Here is an 18,550-nt window from a genome sequence, read left to right as displayed (position 1 = left end):
GTCTAATTTAATCTTCAATTTCAACCCGTTTTGAGGCTTTTTATTTGTATTGATATAATAGATGTTCCTATATTGAAGGTATGAATTACTATCTATTTTATGTCCTTTAGGATTTATCTATCAATTTGTAACTTTAAAAAAAAAAAATTGAGTTGAAATTTAAATTGTAGTTATAAAAGTTAAATAGCAAATGTAAAAATTATTGAGATTAAGTGGATTAAATTAGATGAGTCATGATCCAACTCGATTTTTAGCCCATTTGAGCCCAAAGTAAATCTGGGCGGGTCATAACCCAACCTACCTGCAAATAATGCTTTAAAATATTTACTGAAATTTATAATGGTAAATGGCCAAGGATCATTTTCACACTCCACTATACTATTTGTATATAATCACTTATTTAAATGGTTCAAATATACCTCTTCTGTTAGCGAGCGTTGTAAAAGGTGTCCATCGAATCCCCACATAATACTAACACTTTAATGAGGTGAGCGTCACATGGCATACCACGCCAGCGCGCAACTCATTTTAATTTACTCCTCCCATTTACTTATTCTTCCACCACTAACACTTGCTCCACCTTCACCATCATTGTCATTTTAAAATGAAATGGAGGGGATACTTGTTATGAATATAAATTATAAAGTATTAATCTATCTCCAATATGCCAACTAGTGTTTAGTGATGGCTTATATCATATCATATTAAGACGTGCTTAAGAGGTACTAACTAATATCATGTGTCATCCAACCTAACCCAAGAAAATAATTTTATTTTTTCTTATCAAAGAAGCACCAATACATTATCTGTCATTTCTGTTGACTAACCAAAAATTCTTTTACTCTTCAGCATTCATCCATGTGCTTTTGGCACAAAACCATGCGGATTTTCTGTTTAATTATTATCGACTTTTCTTTTTGAGAAAACGTCGACATTCCATTAAATCTAAATTAGTCGAGTCAATGTCTTTCGGATTATACTGAAAATAATATAGAAAGTTGTCCCCTGGCTAGTTGTGCTCTAGCTATGAGTGAGATGATGTGGTCAAAATTGAGTAGGTAAAAGATAGTGATATTCAGGGCCGTAGCTATAGTCATCCCAGGATGTCCAACTGAACACCCTTCATCGAAAAATTATTTTGTGCATATATGTCAAATTCTACATTCAATGGATATATCTTTAAAGTTGGACACCCCTTGACAAAAGTTATGCCTTTGACGCAGTGGTAATGAGTATCCATTTGAAAGAAAGAGTTTCACATTCAAACCCAAAATAGCACAATAGTTTTTTTGTTTGTTTTATTTTGACGTCGACACACCATTATTCTTGGACACTCTTATTGTTTTATTTTGAAATCCATGCACCATTATTCTTGGACACCCTTAATAAATTTTTTGGCTCCGCTGCTGGTGATATTATTCTTTTATTAGCAGAAGAATATATGTGTTCATGTTTAAGCCTTCCCACATTTCCATCACTTTATTTACATAATTCCAAATTTTAAAACTTTCCCCTCACACATGTACAACAAATAAAGAGATGCACAAGAGTATTTTAATGTTACTACTTCTTTCATTGAATGTAAAAGCTGAAGATTTGCGAACGTCTTCTTCTTCACAAGATGTTGTTAGCAGTTTTCAACCAAGCCTTGCTGTTGTTATCGGTGTCCTCTTTATCATGTTTTCACTAACTTTTCTTCTACTCCTCTATGCCAAGTTTTGTCATACGGCATCTTCTCATATTCAGGATGATGGAGGACTTGTTCGATCAGTGTCTCGTTCCTCAGGTATCGATAAAACTGTGGTGGAATCACTCCCTTTTTTCAGATTCTCTTTACTGAGAGGATCAAAACAAGGACTTGAATGTTGTGTTTGTTTATCAAAATTTGAAGATATTGAAATTCTTAGATTGATTCCAATGTGCAAACATGCATTCCATATTAACTGTATTGATCAATGGCTGGAAAAACATTCAACCTGCCCTCTTTGCAGGCATAAGATAAGTTGTCAAGACCTTTCATTGCTTACATATTCAGATAGTTTGAGATTCTTGTGGAGTCAGTCTGAGGAGCTAGTAAGAGATGACGAATCAAACTTGGAAATCTATATTGAAAGGGAGGAAAATGGAACCGAAGAGTTAGAAAAAGAACTACACAGGTTCAATCATAGGATCATAGTATCAGATGTTGTGTTCAAGAATCGATGGAGCAATGTCACTTCTTCAGACCTGATATTCTTGAATTCAGAAATGCTTAATGGCATGACAAGCAATAGATTCTCATCAATGGATAGAAATGCTGAGCAATCCACAGTGATAGAAGAAGAGCAATCGATCAATATCAAGGATGAAATGGAAAGGAAAAGATTGTTTGATAGCAAATTAATCAAATCAAAATGTCTTGTTGCAGATGAGAAGAGATCCATGTCAGAGATTATAGTGTATTCAAGATTCAACAACAGGAATCGAGAGCTTTCAGTTCGGGATGAAAGGAGGAGGAAACTTTGGCTTCCAATTGCAAGGAGAACAGTCAAGTGGTTTGCTAATAGGGAAAGAACAGAAAACACAACACAAACACTAAATGTATAGAAGATTAATTCCACTCATGCACATGGAGGTAAACTTCATATATATATATATATATTTTTCATATTATAATAGCAAGATTGTCCTGATTCAGTTTCCCAACAATAATCTAGCTTTAATTGCCTCATAGCCAAGCATTTATAATTTTTTTGTAAATCTTAACAAAAGCTACTGGATTCACATAAACCAATATCTATAGGCCGCTAGGTGCGTCCTTGTATATATTCTGATTGTTGTTCTTATCTGGTTAATGAATTTTTCTTGAGATTTTTTACCTCTCTTTTTCTAGTGAGGGAGAAATGGTAGGTGAATGTTAGTTTTCAATGGAGGGAATCATAAAAAAGGATAAAATCTTTCTATCTAATGATTCAAAAACATGTTCTACATGCAGGGCATTGTTGGATATCATTTATTGTATCAAAAGGGCTGACTTGATGGTAACTATATATATTTTTTTCCTTTCTTTGTTAATTTTGTTTAAGTTTCACCAGCCTCAATTTGCATGTAAATTAAGCTGCCAATCCTAGGAAAGCAAAGTGGTAATTTAAAAGATGTGTTTAGTTGTAACATGTAGTTGTATATATGATACTCCTCCGTCCAACGATAGTTGTCCACTATTAATTTGACAACCCTTAAGAAACAATAAATAATAGGGGTAATATTACTATTTTATTCTTTGACTTTATTTAATTTAATGCTTTGAAAAATGTATTAGATGAACAATAGTATTTAATAGCAACGGTAAAATAGACACAAAAAATATATTATCTCTTGATTTTCTAAACTGGACAAGTATTGTTGGATAACTATTTATAATATAGTGGACAACTATGATTAGAAAGAGCGAGTAATAAATAAAGAAAACAACATTAGACAATAGTTTCCGCTTGGTTCTGTGTATCAATCCATAGTTTCGAGGTTATGAAATTCGTGAACCAACCAATATTTATTATTTATGATCGAGGAATGAGAATCTTTTAAGTTTGAATCTCTTATAATACCACCTCTCCCAAATAGTTGTCCTTTTAGTAAAGTGAATTTGTTTTAAAACATTTCACATTTTACGAAATAACAAGCTATTTAGGGTGTGTTTGGCAGGAAAGAAAACATTTGAAAGATTTTCTTATTTGTTGGTGGCTTAAATGTTATGAAAAATGTTTTCCAAATAGACTCATTTTCTTCCAATTTAAGGATAATGACCTCTGTCCATAATAGTAAATTATCTTTTAAAATTCTCCTTCAACCTTACCATCCGACCCTGACCAAGAACTTGACTTGAGACACATGACGACTCCCGACCCTAACTCGAGACCTAACTTCCTACTTGACCCCAACTCGAGACCCGAGACACGCTCATGACCCCAATCTGAGACCTGTCATGAGACTTGATGTCATGCCCCGATCCTACACCCTGTACGTGATCGATACTCGAAGAATATTGCTGGTCCTCAAGCGAATCCTTGGCCTGCCTGACATCCTAGTGAAAGACCAAACACATGCATACGAAAGCTTAAGTTGATGAACATTTAAAATAATAAGCTCAATCTCATAAATTGTCTGAAAATAACTCTCTAACTTGTCTATCCATGAAGCACTACTAACTGAAGATAGGTGCCGAGACAAAACCCACAACTACCTTAAAAGTACTAATAAAGTATGAAGACTCGAGTCCTCTGAAAGCAAGGAGGTTTCACCAAAAGTTGACGAATATGTAATCTCAATGGAACGCCTATTGTTGATCCTAGACACTTGTATCTGCATCATAAAATAATGCAATGTCGTATGACGTCAGTACATGTAATATATGATATGTAATAAGACTCAATGAAATAACAACTGAACTGAATAAAGGAACTAAATGAATACTGAAATAACTTGACTGAAAGTAAAGCATACAATGTAATAACACGAGAAAAGATTTACATTTGAATAAGATAATGCATAACAATTTCTAAAATAATACTTTACTTTTCTTGGGGAGTTTCTCTAACCAACAACCATCACTATGAGCCTTGTGAGTGTACAATGTCTTGCCCATGTTGCCAGAACCATCATATACTTTGCCTGAGCATAGGACAAAAAACTCAACTTATGGATCCATCTAAAAAGCCCTTAACGAGGCTTATTAGGAGTTGCCCAAATTAACGGCATAGTCATATCTACACTAACAACACTGTTTATGGGATTTGAGTTGTATTAACTCTTACCCAAATTGATGCTCAATATTACTCCCAAAACATGCATAGTGCTCATAATAATAATAATAATAACTATGTTGAGTTAATACTCAAAGGCCCTCTTTGGGAAAACTAATATTTACTTTACTGACTGGAACTTCTTTTGAAACTATTTATGCTCTTCTTAAATTAGCAATGCTTTTCTCAATACAAAATAATGCATTTGGAACTATTAATGTCCCCTTAAAATTCTTCTCAAATGATCACTTAAAATGCTTGAATTTACTTTAATTCGAAAATCAATGCATGAAAATAGTTATGGAAAAGCTTTCAACAATTCTCAACTAAATAAGATTCATGTGAACAAATAGGCATGAACAACAATTCAAAACCAAAATGCATAAAGTACTATAATCTCAATAATAAGAAATCAGAACTCATAATTCATGGAACATTGAGTAGAACTCTAGATTTAACTCTTACTTACTAAATTTTGATGTAAGGCGTGAGGACGAACTTAATCTATCACTACAAATAGCCTTACATACATGAAAGAACAAGTTTCTTGAAGAACTTGAAAGGATGCTGGAAACCCTAGATTTCTCCTCTTAGATCCGTGCTCCAAGGCTTGAGAATGATTATGGGAATGTTAGGGTCGAACTAAACTGAAAAGAACCTTAATTAAGTGTAAAAACGTCGGGGTCTAGTCTTAGAGTGGTTAGAAAAAGACTAAAATAACCCCACTTAAAACTGGAAGAACCGTTTACGAGAGGCCATCTACAGTCCATACAAACTTCCATGGATCGTACTGTCCACTCGTAGATACCCTTACAGAAAGTTGAAGTCTCTAACAAGAAACCTTGAAACACTTTCACGACCTGTAGTCCAATCAATGAGTCGTAGAACCCATTCGTACATTGAGTTTGAAAAATCCCTGAAGGGTAACCGCGACCAACCATCTATGAGTTTTGGTCCATTGTATGATCCGTACAATGCCATCTGTAGACCCAAGGTACTGAAATCACTAAGTCTGAAGACTACTTCTACAAGACCCATATACGACCTGTCTTCCCAACAATGAATTGTCCTGTTGGATTGTAAAAAATGGGTCAAAGACTTTACAATTCTCCAACTTTCTGAACTCAAGTCTATGAGCCATTTCCACGACCCGTACACCTAACCACGAATCATAAAATCAACTCATAAATACTGAACCAATATTCTCCCATTCTAAGTGTCAATCACTAGGCATATACACAAGTTGTACATCCATTGACGGTCCGTACAATGCCCTCGTGAAGTACTACACCAATAACTTTTGCACCTAAACTAATTTTTACACTTTTGAGGTGTTACAATATTTGACTTTAGGAATATTTGTTCTTCAATGAGATTCAACTAAGCATGATTGGAGTAGGGAAAGATCTAACAGCCCAACATGATTGCAAAACACACAAAAATGCATAAAACTGAGCAGCGATAGACTCTGGGCTAAAAAATGAAGTCTAAAACTGATTTCATAAATATACATGCATAGGAAAACATGAGAATATATAGTTGAAATGCATAAATTCAAAAGAGTACATATGAGGAACTAATACCTCAAACTTAAATTGGACTAGAGGGAAAGATACGAGGTATCTTGTTTTCATATCCTCTTCGGCTTCCCATGTAGACTCTTCAATAAACTAATTCCTCCATAATACTTTGACTGATGCAACCTCTCTGGTCCTCAACTTGCGAACCTGACAATCAAGAAGCTAAACTGGGATCTCTCCGTAGGACAAGTTGTCTTCCACACCAACACTTTTTGTGGGCACAACGAGTGAATGATCAACCAAGAACTTTTTAAGCATGGAGATATGGAATACTGGATGGAAAACCGCTAACTCTAATGGTAGATATAACTCATAAGCTACATTACCAACCTTCTTTGATATATAGTAGGAACCAATATATCAAAGACTGAGCTTCACTTTATTCCCAAACCATAACACCCTTCATCGATGAAACCTTCAAATAGACCCAATCATTCACTTTGAACTCCAAATCTCTTCCCCTAGCATCAATATTGGACTTTTGATGACTCTGCTATTTTCAACCCTTATTGGATGATCTTCACCTTTTACATAGTCTGATGAACCAAGTATGGCTCTATCAACTCAGCTTCACCAACTTCAAACCAACCTTTAGAGATATAAACCTACATCCATAAAGAGCCTCAAGAAGGATCCATCTAAATGATAGAATGATAACTATTATTGTACGTAAACTCTATGAGAGGCAAATGGTCATCTAAATTTCCCTTGAAGTCAATGACACAAGCCCTCAACATATATTCAAGAGTCCCAATTGTACACTCTGCCTGACCATCTGTTTAAGGATGAAAAGTGGTACTAAGATTTAGCTTTGAACCCAAACATTTCTGAAATGACTTTTAAAACTGAGCGGTGAACTGACCTCCCCTATATGAAATGATGGACAATGGAACTCCATGAAGTCGAACTATGTCATAAATGTACAATCTCTCTTAGTCCTCTGCTGAATAAGTTGTCTTTACCGGCAAGAAGTGGGTTGATTTAGTCATCCGATCTACAATCATCCAAATTGAGTCATGTTGTTGGTGAGATCGTGGTAACCCAATAATAAAGTCCATATTGATCATCTCTCATTTCCACTCTTAAAGAGCTATGTTCTAAGCCACACCACATGGCCTATGGTTCTCAACCTTGACTTGCAGGCAATTCAGGCACTTAGCAGTGAACTCTGCAATACTTCTTTTCATGTTATTCCACCAATAGACTTTTCTCAAGTTATGGTACATTTTGGTGGAAACTGGATGAATCAAATGCCTAGAACTATAGGCCTTTTCCATGATCCTATCTTGGATACCATCAACACTTAGAACACATAACCTACCTTAATGCCTTAATACACTATCTCCCTCTTGTTCAAAAGCCATCACTTTTTTCTTATGAATATTTTCCTTGAACTCAAGTTGGATAGGGCCATTGTCTTGATTTTCCTTCACTTCCGCCACCAAAGATGATTCAACCCCATTCAGCACAATAACTCCTTCATTGGAGTCTACAAGGTGGACTCCCAAACGTGCAAGTTTGTGCACTTATTTAGCCAACTCTTTTTTTTCTTCCTCAACATTAGCAGTACTGTCTATGCATAATCTGTTAAGAGCATCAACAACAACATTAGCCTTACCTGAGTGATAAATAATACTCATATCATAGTCCTTAAGCAACTCTAGCCACCATCTCTATCTGAGATTCAACTCCTTTTGACTGAAAACATACTAAAGGCTCTTGTGGTTGGTAAACACATCCGCATATACGCCATATATATACTAGCGACATATATGTAAAGCAAACACTACTGCCGCCAACTCTAGATCACGAGTCAGATAATTCCTTTCATGGATTTTTAGGTGCCTAGATACATAGGCTATAACCTTACCATTCTGCATCAGTACACAACCAAGTCCAACTCTGTATGCATTGCAATATACAACAAAACCCTTTGTACATTCTAGTAGAGTCAATACTGAAGCTGTAGTCAATCAACTTTTCAAATTCTGAAAGTTTTTCTCACAAGCTTAAGACCATTAAAACTTTGGCTTCTTCTGGGTCAACATAGTCATTGGGGACGAAATAGATGAAAACCCTTCTACAACTATTATGTAATAACCTGCCAAACCCAAGAAACTCCTTGCTAGTTGGGGATGTAGTCTGGGCCAACTCTTCACTGCCTCTATTTTCTAGCGAATCAACTCGTATACCTTCACCGGACATAATGTAGCCTAACAATGCTGCAGATCCTAGCCAACATCATACTTTGAAAAATTGGCAAATAACTCACGATTTTTAGAGTCTAGAGGACTATTCTGAGATGAACAACATGATCCATTTCATTTTTAGAGTAGATTAGAATGTCATCGATGAAAATGATAACACAAATATCTTGGCATTACTTAAATATTCTATTCATGAGATCCATGAATGTTGTAGGAGCGTTAGTCAAACTAAAGGACATGACAATGAACTCACAATGACTATAACAAGTCCTGAAAGTTGTCTTTGTGATGTCACTTTCTTTCACTTTCAACTAATGATTGCCAGAATTGAGGTCTATCATTGAGAAAAAAGTGGCACCCTGAAGTTGGCTGAATAGGTCATTGATTCTAGGGAAAGGGTACTTATTATTTACAATGACCTTGTTCAACTGATGGTAGTCAATACACATTCTAAGAGAACCATCTTTCTTTCACACAAATAGGATGAGAGCGCCATAACATGAGACACTCGGTCTGAAGAAACCTTTATCAATGAGGTCTTTAAAAAAATTAAACTCACCTAGAGCCATTCTATTTTTTGGAATAGAGATGGGTTGGGTATCCGGAAGGACGTTAATTCCAAAGTCTATCTTTCTATTGGGTGGGACTCTGAGAAGATTGTTGTGAAAGACTTCTGGAAACTTATTTGCAACTGGAAGTGACTGGAGGGGTGGTGTCTTAACACTAGAGTCTTTAACTCTAACTATGTGATAGATATTAGAAACTAACTTTCTAGCCTTACGGTATGAGATGAAACAAACCTTAGGCACTATTGGACTACCTTTCCACTCTAAGACTGGCTCATTAGGAAACTGAAACTTGACTATTCGGGTCCTACAATCGACAGAGGTATAATAAGTATTTAGCTAGTCCATTCCTAGAATGACATCAAAATCTACCATATCAAACTCAACTAGGTCAGCTATGGTGTCTTTATGATGGATAGAGATAGTGCAATTTCTATAGTCTCTCTTTGATAGAATAGACTAACCAACAGGAGTAGAGCACTGAAAGACTCAAGAATTCGTTCGGAACAAGTCACAAACTTCATGGCTACATAAGGAGTCACCAAAGACAAACTAGCACCCGGATCAAGTAAGGCATCAACAACAATAGAAAAGACTTTAAGCATACCAGTGAAGATGTTTGGTGAGTTCTCCTAATCGTGGCGACTAGATATAGTATACAGATGGTTTGAACCTTTACATGTCCCTGATGTAGCACCCTTTTAGGCAACCTTATTTGATGGAGCCGCTGAAGAAGAATGAGCCTTATTCCCCCCCATTACCTTGACTTCCCATTCGACAGTCTCTTAGTAAGTGGCCCATCTGTCCACACTTATAACAACCATTGGTTTCGTCACGACACTCCCCAGATGGGGCCTACCACACTTACCACAAGGTGGGTTTCAAGTAGATCCTTATGTCGCACTGCCTTGAGACTGAGAGCCCTGAGCTCTAAAATTTTTAGTATTCTGAAACCTCTAATAATTTTTTTCCTTGGTGTAGGTTTACTAGCCGACGATGGAGTAGGTACATATGAACTTTTTTGGAAGAAGGCCTTATTGTCATTTCCACTCCTCTGCTGACTGGAATCATGACATGTTGTCTTCCTCTTGTTCTGATACTCTTCCCTATCCCTCTGCTTGTATTCCTCAACCTGTTGGGCATATACCATGATCCTGGATATGTCCATATTATTGATCAATAGGGCAACTTTGCACTCCTTCTTCACATACTTACTCAATCTAGAGACAAACTTCCTCATCTTAGACCTCATATTCAGAATCATCTCTGGAGCATAACATGATAGGTACACAAATTTTAGACTATATTATTTTACCTTTATTTCCCCTTGTTTCAAATTCACGAACTCCTCCACTTTAGCTTCTCTTAACTCTTGTGGAAAGAAATGATCTAGGAGTGCCTCCTCAAATGATAGTAGTGTCGTGTCTCAGGTCAGGTCAAGGGTTCAATTTCGTATTAAAGGGGGATTTGGTCCAATGAGATAGTAGTTGTCCAAATTATACCTAAATACTCTTGCAATAATGTTTTCTTCTTGTTGATACAGCACCAAAAAATAAGTAAGAAAATTATTTAATTTTTATGAAAATATTTTTTTTATACCAATCACATCCCTATTTCCTTGTTTTTTTTTTCTAATCCACACTTATTGTTCCAAAAATAATAACCAATGAATTATTGCTTACGTAATTTTATAATTAGCCCGTGACAGCCTTTTTCTTCTTTTTTTATGATGTACTTTGTTTTATAAGTAATTGATGTTGGGGTAGAAAATAATAAGACACCAAGCATAATTCATAAGTTAATAATTGCATAAATTGAATGAGGATAAATAAAAAATAAAAGAAAAATATACTAAAGACACATAATGCTATGATATTATTTGGTCAATTGACCTAAATATATGAAAATTAATAAAAATACATGAAGCCTACTGAGAGAGTAATCTCTCTCTAAACTAGACTCTTTGATGACTAAATTGTTGATGTTATTATGTTGTATATGAGAAGAAAAATCTTCTATTTATATAAATCCAAGAGTTTTCCTCAAAGAAAAAGATAGATATGAGATAATCCCTTTTTACCAGGAAAATATTTTTGAATTAAAACACAAATATGGTAGATACTAAATAGAGTAGAAAATTAAAGGAAAACTTCCATTAGCTTGAATTTTCTCGCAAAACAATCTTATTCTCCTACACATAATTTTCATCACTATTTATTGCAATCATTAAAGGTAGATCTAAGTTGAAAATTGAAGTTGTGCTATAAATAAGCATGAGTTAAAAATTGGAGTCCAAGCGTTAAAAGTTAGCACGAATTTTGAGGAGGCATTCCTGGACCATTTCTTTCCCAAAGAGCTAAGAGAGGGGAAGGTGGAAGAGGTTGTGAATTTGAAACAAAGGCAGAATGAGTGTGAATGAGTATGGAATCAAGTTCATTCAACTATTCCGCTATATATATGCTCTAGAGATGGTTCCAGATATGAGATTTAGGATGAGGAAGTTTGTCTCTGGGTTGGAAAAACATGTGATGAAGGAATGCAATGCTACCTTATTGATTTCTAATATGGATATTTCTAGACTTATGATATATGCTCAGCAGGTTGAAGAAGATAAGAATAGGTATAGGAAAGAAACCCAAAGAAAGATAGTGAAGTCGACATGAATATAGGAGTGGAGATGGTAATAAGTCCTTCATCCAAAGAGATTATCTGGGATGCATCATCTTCAGAAAGTTCACCTGCACCGGGGAATAAGAATGAATAGATGTTTTAGACTAGTCAGAATTCTCAGTTGCAAGGTAGTATGACATAGAGATATACACGAAACCCATAGTGTGGCAAGTGTGTTACGCTCTATCAAGGGGAGTGTTAGGATGGCACAAGTGGGTGCTACAATTATGATCAATTGGGTCACTTTTTGAGAGACTGACCTATGTGGAAGCAAGATAATGGAGGGCACTAGGGCCTAGTCTTCATCACCAACTTCAACATGTAGGGTCTCCTGAAAGGGAACTACATCTGGGGTAGATGGAGGTTCAAATTTCTTGTATGCTATATTTGATCGCCATGACTATGAAGACTCTCCAAACCTCGTCATTGGTATGTTAAAAGTTTTCTCCTTAGATGTTTATTCCTTACTTGATCCAGGTGCTAGTTTATCTTCTGTGACTCCTTACACTGTCATTAAGTTTGGGATTTTCCCTAAATGACTTCGAGAGACGTTCACTATTTCTACTTCTGTTGGTGAGTCTATTTTAGCTAAGAGAGTCTACAAAAATTGCACCATATGAATTCATCACAAATATAACACAAATGACTTTGACGTTATTCTAGGCATAAATTGACTATATGCTTGTTTTGCCTTAGTTGATTGTAGAACTCGAAGAGTCAAGTTTTATTTTCCCAAGGAACCAGTCTTAGAGTGGAAGGGTAGTCCAATAGTGCCTAAGGGTCATTATATTTCATACCTTAAGACTAGAAATTTAGTCTTCAAGTGATGTATATCTATCACATAGTTAGAGTTAAAGAATCTAGTGTTGAGACACCACTCTTTCAGTCAGTCCTTGTTGTGAAAGAGTTTCTCGGAGTTTCTCCTGATAAGGATATAGACTTTGGAATTGACATCCTCCTTGATACTCAACCCATATCTATCCCACCATATAGAATGACTCCTAGCGATTTGAAAGAGTTGGTGAAAGACCTCTTAGATAAGGTTTTCATCAAACCTAGTGTCTCACCATAGGGAACTCCTGTCTTTTTCGTGCAAAAGAAAGATGATTTTCTTAGGATGTGTATCGACTATCGCCAGTTGAACAAAGTCACCATAAAGAATAAATATCCTCTTCCTCAAATTGATTACTTGTTCGACCAACTTTAGGGTGTCACTTATTTCCCTAAGATAGACCTTAGATCTGGTTATCATCAGTTGAAAGTTAGAGAAAGTGACATACCTAAAACAACCTTCACGACCCGTTATAGTCACTTTGAGTTCCTTGTTATGTCCTTTTGTTTGAATAACGCTCCTGCATGTTTTATGGATCTCATGAACAGAGTATTCAAGCAGTACTTAAATATGTTTGTTACTGGGTTTATCAATGATATCCTACTCTACTCTAGAAGTAAGGTGGATCATCTCAGTCACCTCAGAATAGTCCTCCAGACTCTCAATGATTGTGAGTTTTTCGCCAAGTTTTCAAAGTGTGAGTTTCGGTTAAAGTCTGTGGCATTTCTAGTTTATATTGTATCCAACAAAGGTATCTAGGTTGACTCGTAGAAAATAGAGGCAGTAAAGAACTGGCCCAGACTCACTTCCCCAACAGATATAAGGAGTTCTAGTTGATATAGAAGGTTTGTGGAAGGCTTTTCGTGTAATATCTTCTTGTGAGAGAAGCTTTCAAGAATTGAAAACTCGCTTGATTTCTGCTCACTACTAGAAAAGAGTTAGTCACTAGGGGATTTTACCTAGGATATATTTTTCCCCACAGATATTACCTACATATTTTCATGCGAAAATACTAAAAATGTATAGATTGACAATTTTTACATGCGGATTGGTTTCCCCAGCAAACTTATCAGGATTATGTGCAAAAATATTCTGTAAAAGATGTTTGCAGGTAATATTTTCACATGTAAATTATTATGTATAATGACAAGAAAATCGAAAAAATAATCCCTTCGGTATTTGAAGAAAAATCCGCATGAAAACATACTTATGGATATGGTTGGGAATTATTTCATGGGAATTTACTTGGGGATATACATATGTGAGAATTTACCTTAGAATTTGATACATACGAATTTACTTTGGATTATTTGATGGGGATTTACCAAGGAATATGTGTACATATGAATTTATCCGTTATTTAAATATATGTGAATTTACTTGGAATTATTTGATGGAAATTTACTTGGGGATATATGTACATTGAGATTTACTTACAATTTAGATATTTGCGGTTTTAGTTGAAATTATTTGAATTTTGATGGGAATTTACAAATGGATAGACTTACCCGGAAATTTACCTTGAAATTTAATATATACAATTTTACTTGGGGATTAGTTTATGGGAATTTACTTGGGGATATAAATATATGGGGAATTACTTGAAGTTTGGAAACACAAATAAATATGTACTAAAATAAAATGAAATAGAAGGATGAAAATGAAAAAAAATGAGCTCCTCAGATTCTTTTTATTTTATTTTATTTTTTATAAAGAAGATAATTCTTTTTCTCTCAAAAGACCCCTTGGTTCTTAAAATTTTTATTAAAAAAAGAAGGTACCTATGGAAAATAATTAATTTTGCATTATCATTTGGTACCTACGATATACTAGCATAGTAGCATATACGTGGGAATTTCCACCTTAGTAAATTTACCTATAAATTCTTTTATTGTGATTTAAGCAATAATTTTGAAAAGATTATTAATAAACTCATTATATTCAATTAATTTAATTATTGATGGCAATGTCTTTCATATTTATCAACTTATTTAAATTTTAATTGTAGTTAAATTTTGTCCTAGGTAAGTAGAGAAAAATATTTACTTACTATTAACGTGAAGTTTTAAGTGGTTCTTTCAGGCTTCAATACATAAAAAAATTATGTTTGGCGGAAAAGCGAAAAAAATCATTGTATTATCTTAAATTCTTAATTATAAACTATTTTATTCTTACATGTATTAAAATGATTTAAATTTGATTATTGAATTTTACATACATATATTTATTTGTGTTGGTTTTTTTAATAAAGAAATTAAGAAAATAACAGAGAAAGACTTTGAGAGAAAAAATACTGCAGTATTATCAAAGGGAATTATTTTATTAATAATTCAGAGACTTGCATTTATAGATATAATTCCTAACTAAAAATAGAAAAATAAGATACTAAGTTATCAGTTTAATTCAAATAACAAATAAAAAGAACTAACTCCTAAATATAAGTCAAATAGGACTCTAATAACATAATTTGAAAACCCTAAAAATAGCTAACTGTTTTATTTGTGCAATATCGTGAGACATATTTAAACACTCCTTCTTGGATCAGGAATTGTAGATTATAGTCTCATCTGAAATTGACCTTGTGAACAAATCTGCTAATTCATCATTTGTCTTGCAAGACTTCTGTGCATTATCTGTTGGATTAAATGAGAAGCTCTTACCTCTCATTTCATCTTGTAAAATCTCTTGCTTAGTAGAATCAAAGATTCGACAATATTTGTCTCCAAATAATAATTTAAATCCTTTTTCTATTAACTGACCAACACTAAACAAACTTTTATCAATATCAGGCATATAAAGAACAACTGAAATTATTTTTGTACCTGAATTTATTTTAATTGAAATAGACCCTTTTCCTTTTGCAGGAATACAATCACCATTTCCAATTCTGACTTTCTTATTTTCCATAGGAATGAACTCTTTAAAAAGATTTCTTTCATATGTCATGTGGTTTGTACAATCACTATCAATCATCCAAAAATAAGATTTTTTGGTTGAAAAACATGTGCCACAAATAAGTGGTCTTCTTCTTCTTCTTCAGTAGTGACTTGGGCAACTGTTTCATCTGTTTGAAATTTGCTTTTGCAAATCACAGCTTCATGACCAAGTTGTTTGCAGTTCTTGCATTGTGCATCTAGTCTTTTCCAACATTTATATGGAGGATGCCTATTTTTTCCACAGTGCTGACAAGGTGGGTAATTTTTCAAAAATTTACCCTTGCTTTGAGTTTTGTGGCTGGCTACTAATGCTCCTTCAACCATGTCATTTTGCCTCATAAGTCTCCTTTGTTCCTGAACCTGCAAAGAATTTAACAATTCTGCCAAGGTAATTTTGGACAGATCTTGTGTGTTTTCCAAGGTAGTTATACATGCTTCATATCTTTCGGGTACTGTAACAAGAACTTTTTCAACAATTCTTGTATCTTTAAATTCAGTGCCTAGTAATCTTACCTTGTTGACAATACCAAGCAATCTGTCAGAATATTCCTTAACTGTTTCTGACTCTTTCATTCTCTGCAATTCGAATTCCCTCATTAAATTTAATACCTTCATTCCTCGTATTCTTTCATCTCCAACATATTCTTTCTTCAGATAATTGCAAATATCTTTTGGTGATGTGAGAGTCATGATTTTCGTGAAAACAGTTGTCGAAACAACAGCAAACAAAGTTGCTTTTGCCTTCGACTTAATGGTTTTCTTTTCCTTCTGACTCTTGATCTGGGCCACGGTGGAATTATTTGGCAGCGGATTAATTTCATAATCCTCTTCCACGGCTTCCCAAAGATCAAGAGCCTTCAAGTAGGTCTCCATTCTTACCGCCCATAGTTGATAATTCTCACCATAAAAAATAGGAGGAGCAATTCGTGAAAAACTATTTTCAGAATCCATTTTTCTACTCACAGGTCCCTCAAGAAGAAGGCTCTGATACCAATTGTTGGTTTTTTTAATAAAGAAATTAAGAAAATAACAGAGAAAGACTTTGAGAGAAAAAATACTGCCGTATTATCAAAGGGAATTATTTTATTAATAATCCATAGACTTGCATTTATAGATATAATTCCTAACTAAAAATAGAAAAATAAGATACTAAATTATCAGTTTAATTCAAATAACAAATAAAAAGAACTAACTCCTAAATATAAGTCAAATAGGACTCTAATAACATAATTTAAAAACCCTAAAAATAGCTAACTGTTTTATTTCTGCAATATCCTGAGACATATTTTCAACAATTTGTAAACATTTCAAGTGATACTTATGGTTTTTAGTTAAAATCAAACACTATAATATTTGAAATTTCGTACTTAAACCTTTGAGGTATATATCTGCCACTAAATACGTCAAAGTATAATTATTTAATTAAGTACCACAAAATACTTTAATAAGATATAACAACTATTAGTAATAATGTTTTTGAACTTTAAGTATATAACCTATTTTTAAAATTTAATCATATTATTTTATAATTTTTTTTTTCTTGAGCCGAAAGTTTATCAAAAATATATATTTTTTATCTCAAGATAGGGGTAAGGTCTACGTACACTATATCTTCTTCTTTTTTCCGAAGAAACACATAATAATTTTAATTTATCTATTTTAATATACTTAATTATGTATATACCTCACATGAGATATTAGCGTAATTCAAAAGATTTTAGGTAATTTTAAAATACATTAGGTGTATTCAAAATTAAATTATATTATAGGAGTGTTTAGTATAATTATCTCCAAAAAGTATATACTCTTTTCATTCACTTTACTTGTCCATTTTGAACTTTGCATGCCCCTTAAAATTAACTATGGATATAAGTATTTTATTATAATATACATATTAATTGATGTTTAATTTTAGATTTTAAAAAATAATTTGCAGAATAACTAATTAATATTAAGGGTAAAATATGAAGGAAAACATTTCGTACAATTCTAAAATTAACAAGTAAAAATGAGAATATACCTTTTATATAATCGATAAACTAAGAAAATAGGAACACATCATGTAGTTGCTCCTTGTACCACCACATTGAACAAAAGCAATAAGAATTTTGGGAGTTGTAAGGAGTAACTATGGATGAATGGATGACAAGCACGGGAGTACCACGAGTTTAAACATTGCAAACAAAGGTCGGTTAAGGGTGGGGGGTTGGTTGAATTAATTGGGGACTATGAAAATGTTTGCGTCTTCAACCAGAACACTAAAGATAGATATATAAAATTAAATAAATATCTAGATATAAAATATATTGTGATCAAACAAATATATGGATTCTTTAAATTAAAACAATTTAATGCGACAAAATAAATGTGGATAAATTAAAATAATTAATCTATTTTCATAATTTTTTCTAGAAATTTCTTGCGATTTTTTTCATGCGAACTTACTTGCCAAAAGTCCGCAAGGAAATTCATTTTACACGATTTTTTTACCAAAATTTTCCCGTGAATTATTAATATGTTTTGCAAAAAAATTCTGCAAGTATTAGAAAAATCCCCGAGTTATTTACCTTGGAATTTCCAATGGATTTTGTGTGGCAGAAAAATCCATAGGAAACTTATATACCTGTGATTTTTTCTTCAAATTCTCCATGTAATCTGAGCTTTTTTCTTCAAAATCACCAAGAACTTATATACCAGAGGGTGCATAAGGTTTTGTTTTGTATTATGATGGGTCCAGAGTGGGACTTGGTTGTGTGCTGATGCATAACGATAATGTTATAGCCTATGCTTTTCAATAACTTAAAATCCACGAGAGGAATTATTCGACTCATGATCTTGAGTTGGCCGTAGTGGTGTTTGCATTGAAGTTATGACGTCATTACCTATATGGATTGCATGTGGATGTGTCCATCAATCACAAGAGTCTCTAATATGATTTCAGTCACAAAGAGTTGAACCTTACACATAGAAGATGATTGGAA

At 33.8% G+C, this 18,550-nt stretch overlaps 2 protein-coding genes across 2 annotated transcripts; one reads left to right on the top strand and one right to left on the bottom strand.

Moving 5' to 3' along the window:
• Nucleotides 1-1,539: 1,539 nt before the first annotated feature.
• Nucleotides 1,540-2,586, top strand: LOC125825391 (putative RING-H2 finger protein ATL12). The gene has a single exon (XM_049504737.1). It carries the CDS (start codon nucleotides 1,540-1,542, stop codon nucleotides 2,584-2,586), a length of 1,047 nt encoding a protein of 348 aa, XP_049360694.1.
• A 13,016-nt stretch (nucleotides 2,587-15,602) lies between these two features.
• Nucleotides 15,603-16,520, bottom strand: LOC125825367 (uncharacterized). Its single transcript, XM_049504708.1, has one exon. The coding sequence runs from the start codon at nucleotides 16,518-16,520 to the stop codon at nucleotides 15,603-15,605; it is 918 nt and encodes a 305-aa protein (XP_049360665.1).
• Nucleotides 16,521-18,550: the final 2,030 nt, after the last annotated feature.

The sequence above is a fragment of the Solanum verrucosum genome, unplaced genomic scaffold (genome assembly GCF_900185275.1).
Source record: "Solanum verrucosum unplaced genomic scaffold, falcon-dt-bn FXZP01000051.1, whole genome shotgun sequence".
Classification (NCBI taxonomy): Eukaryota; Viridiplantae; Streptophyta; class Magnoliopsida; order Solanales; family Solanaceae; genus Solanum; species Solanum verrucosum.
Note: the sequence above shows the minus strand (reverse complement) of the source record. Positions and strands in the feature narration are given on the sequence as shown.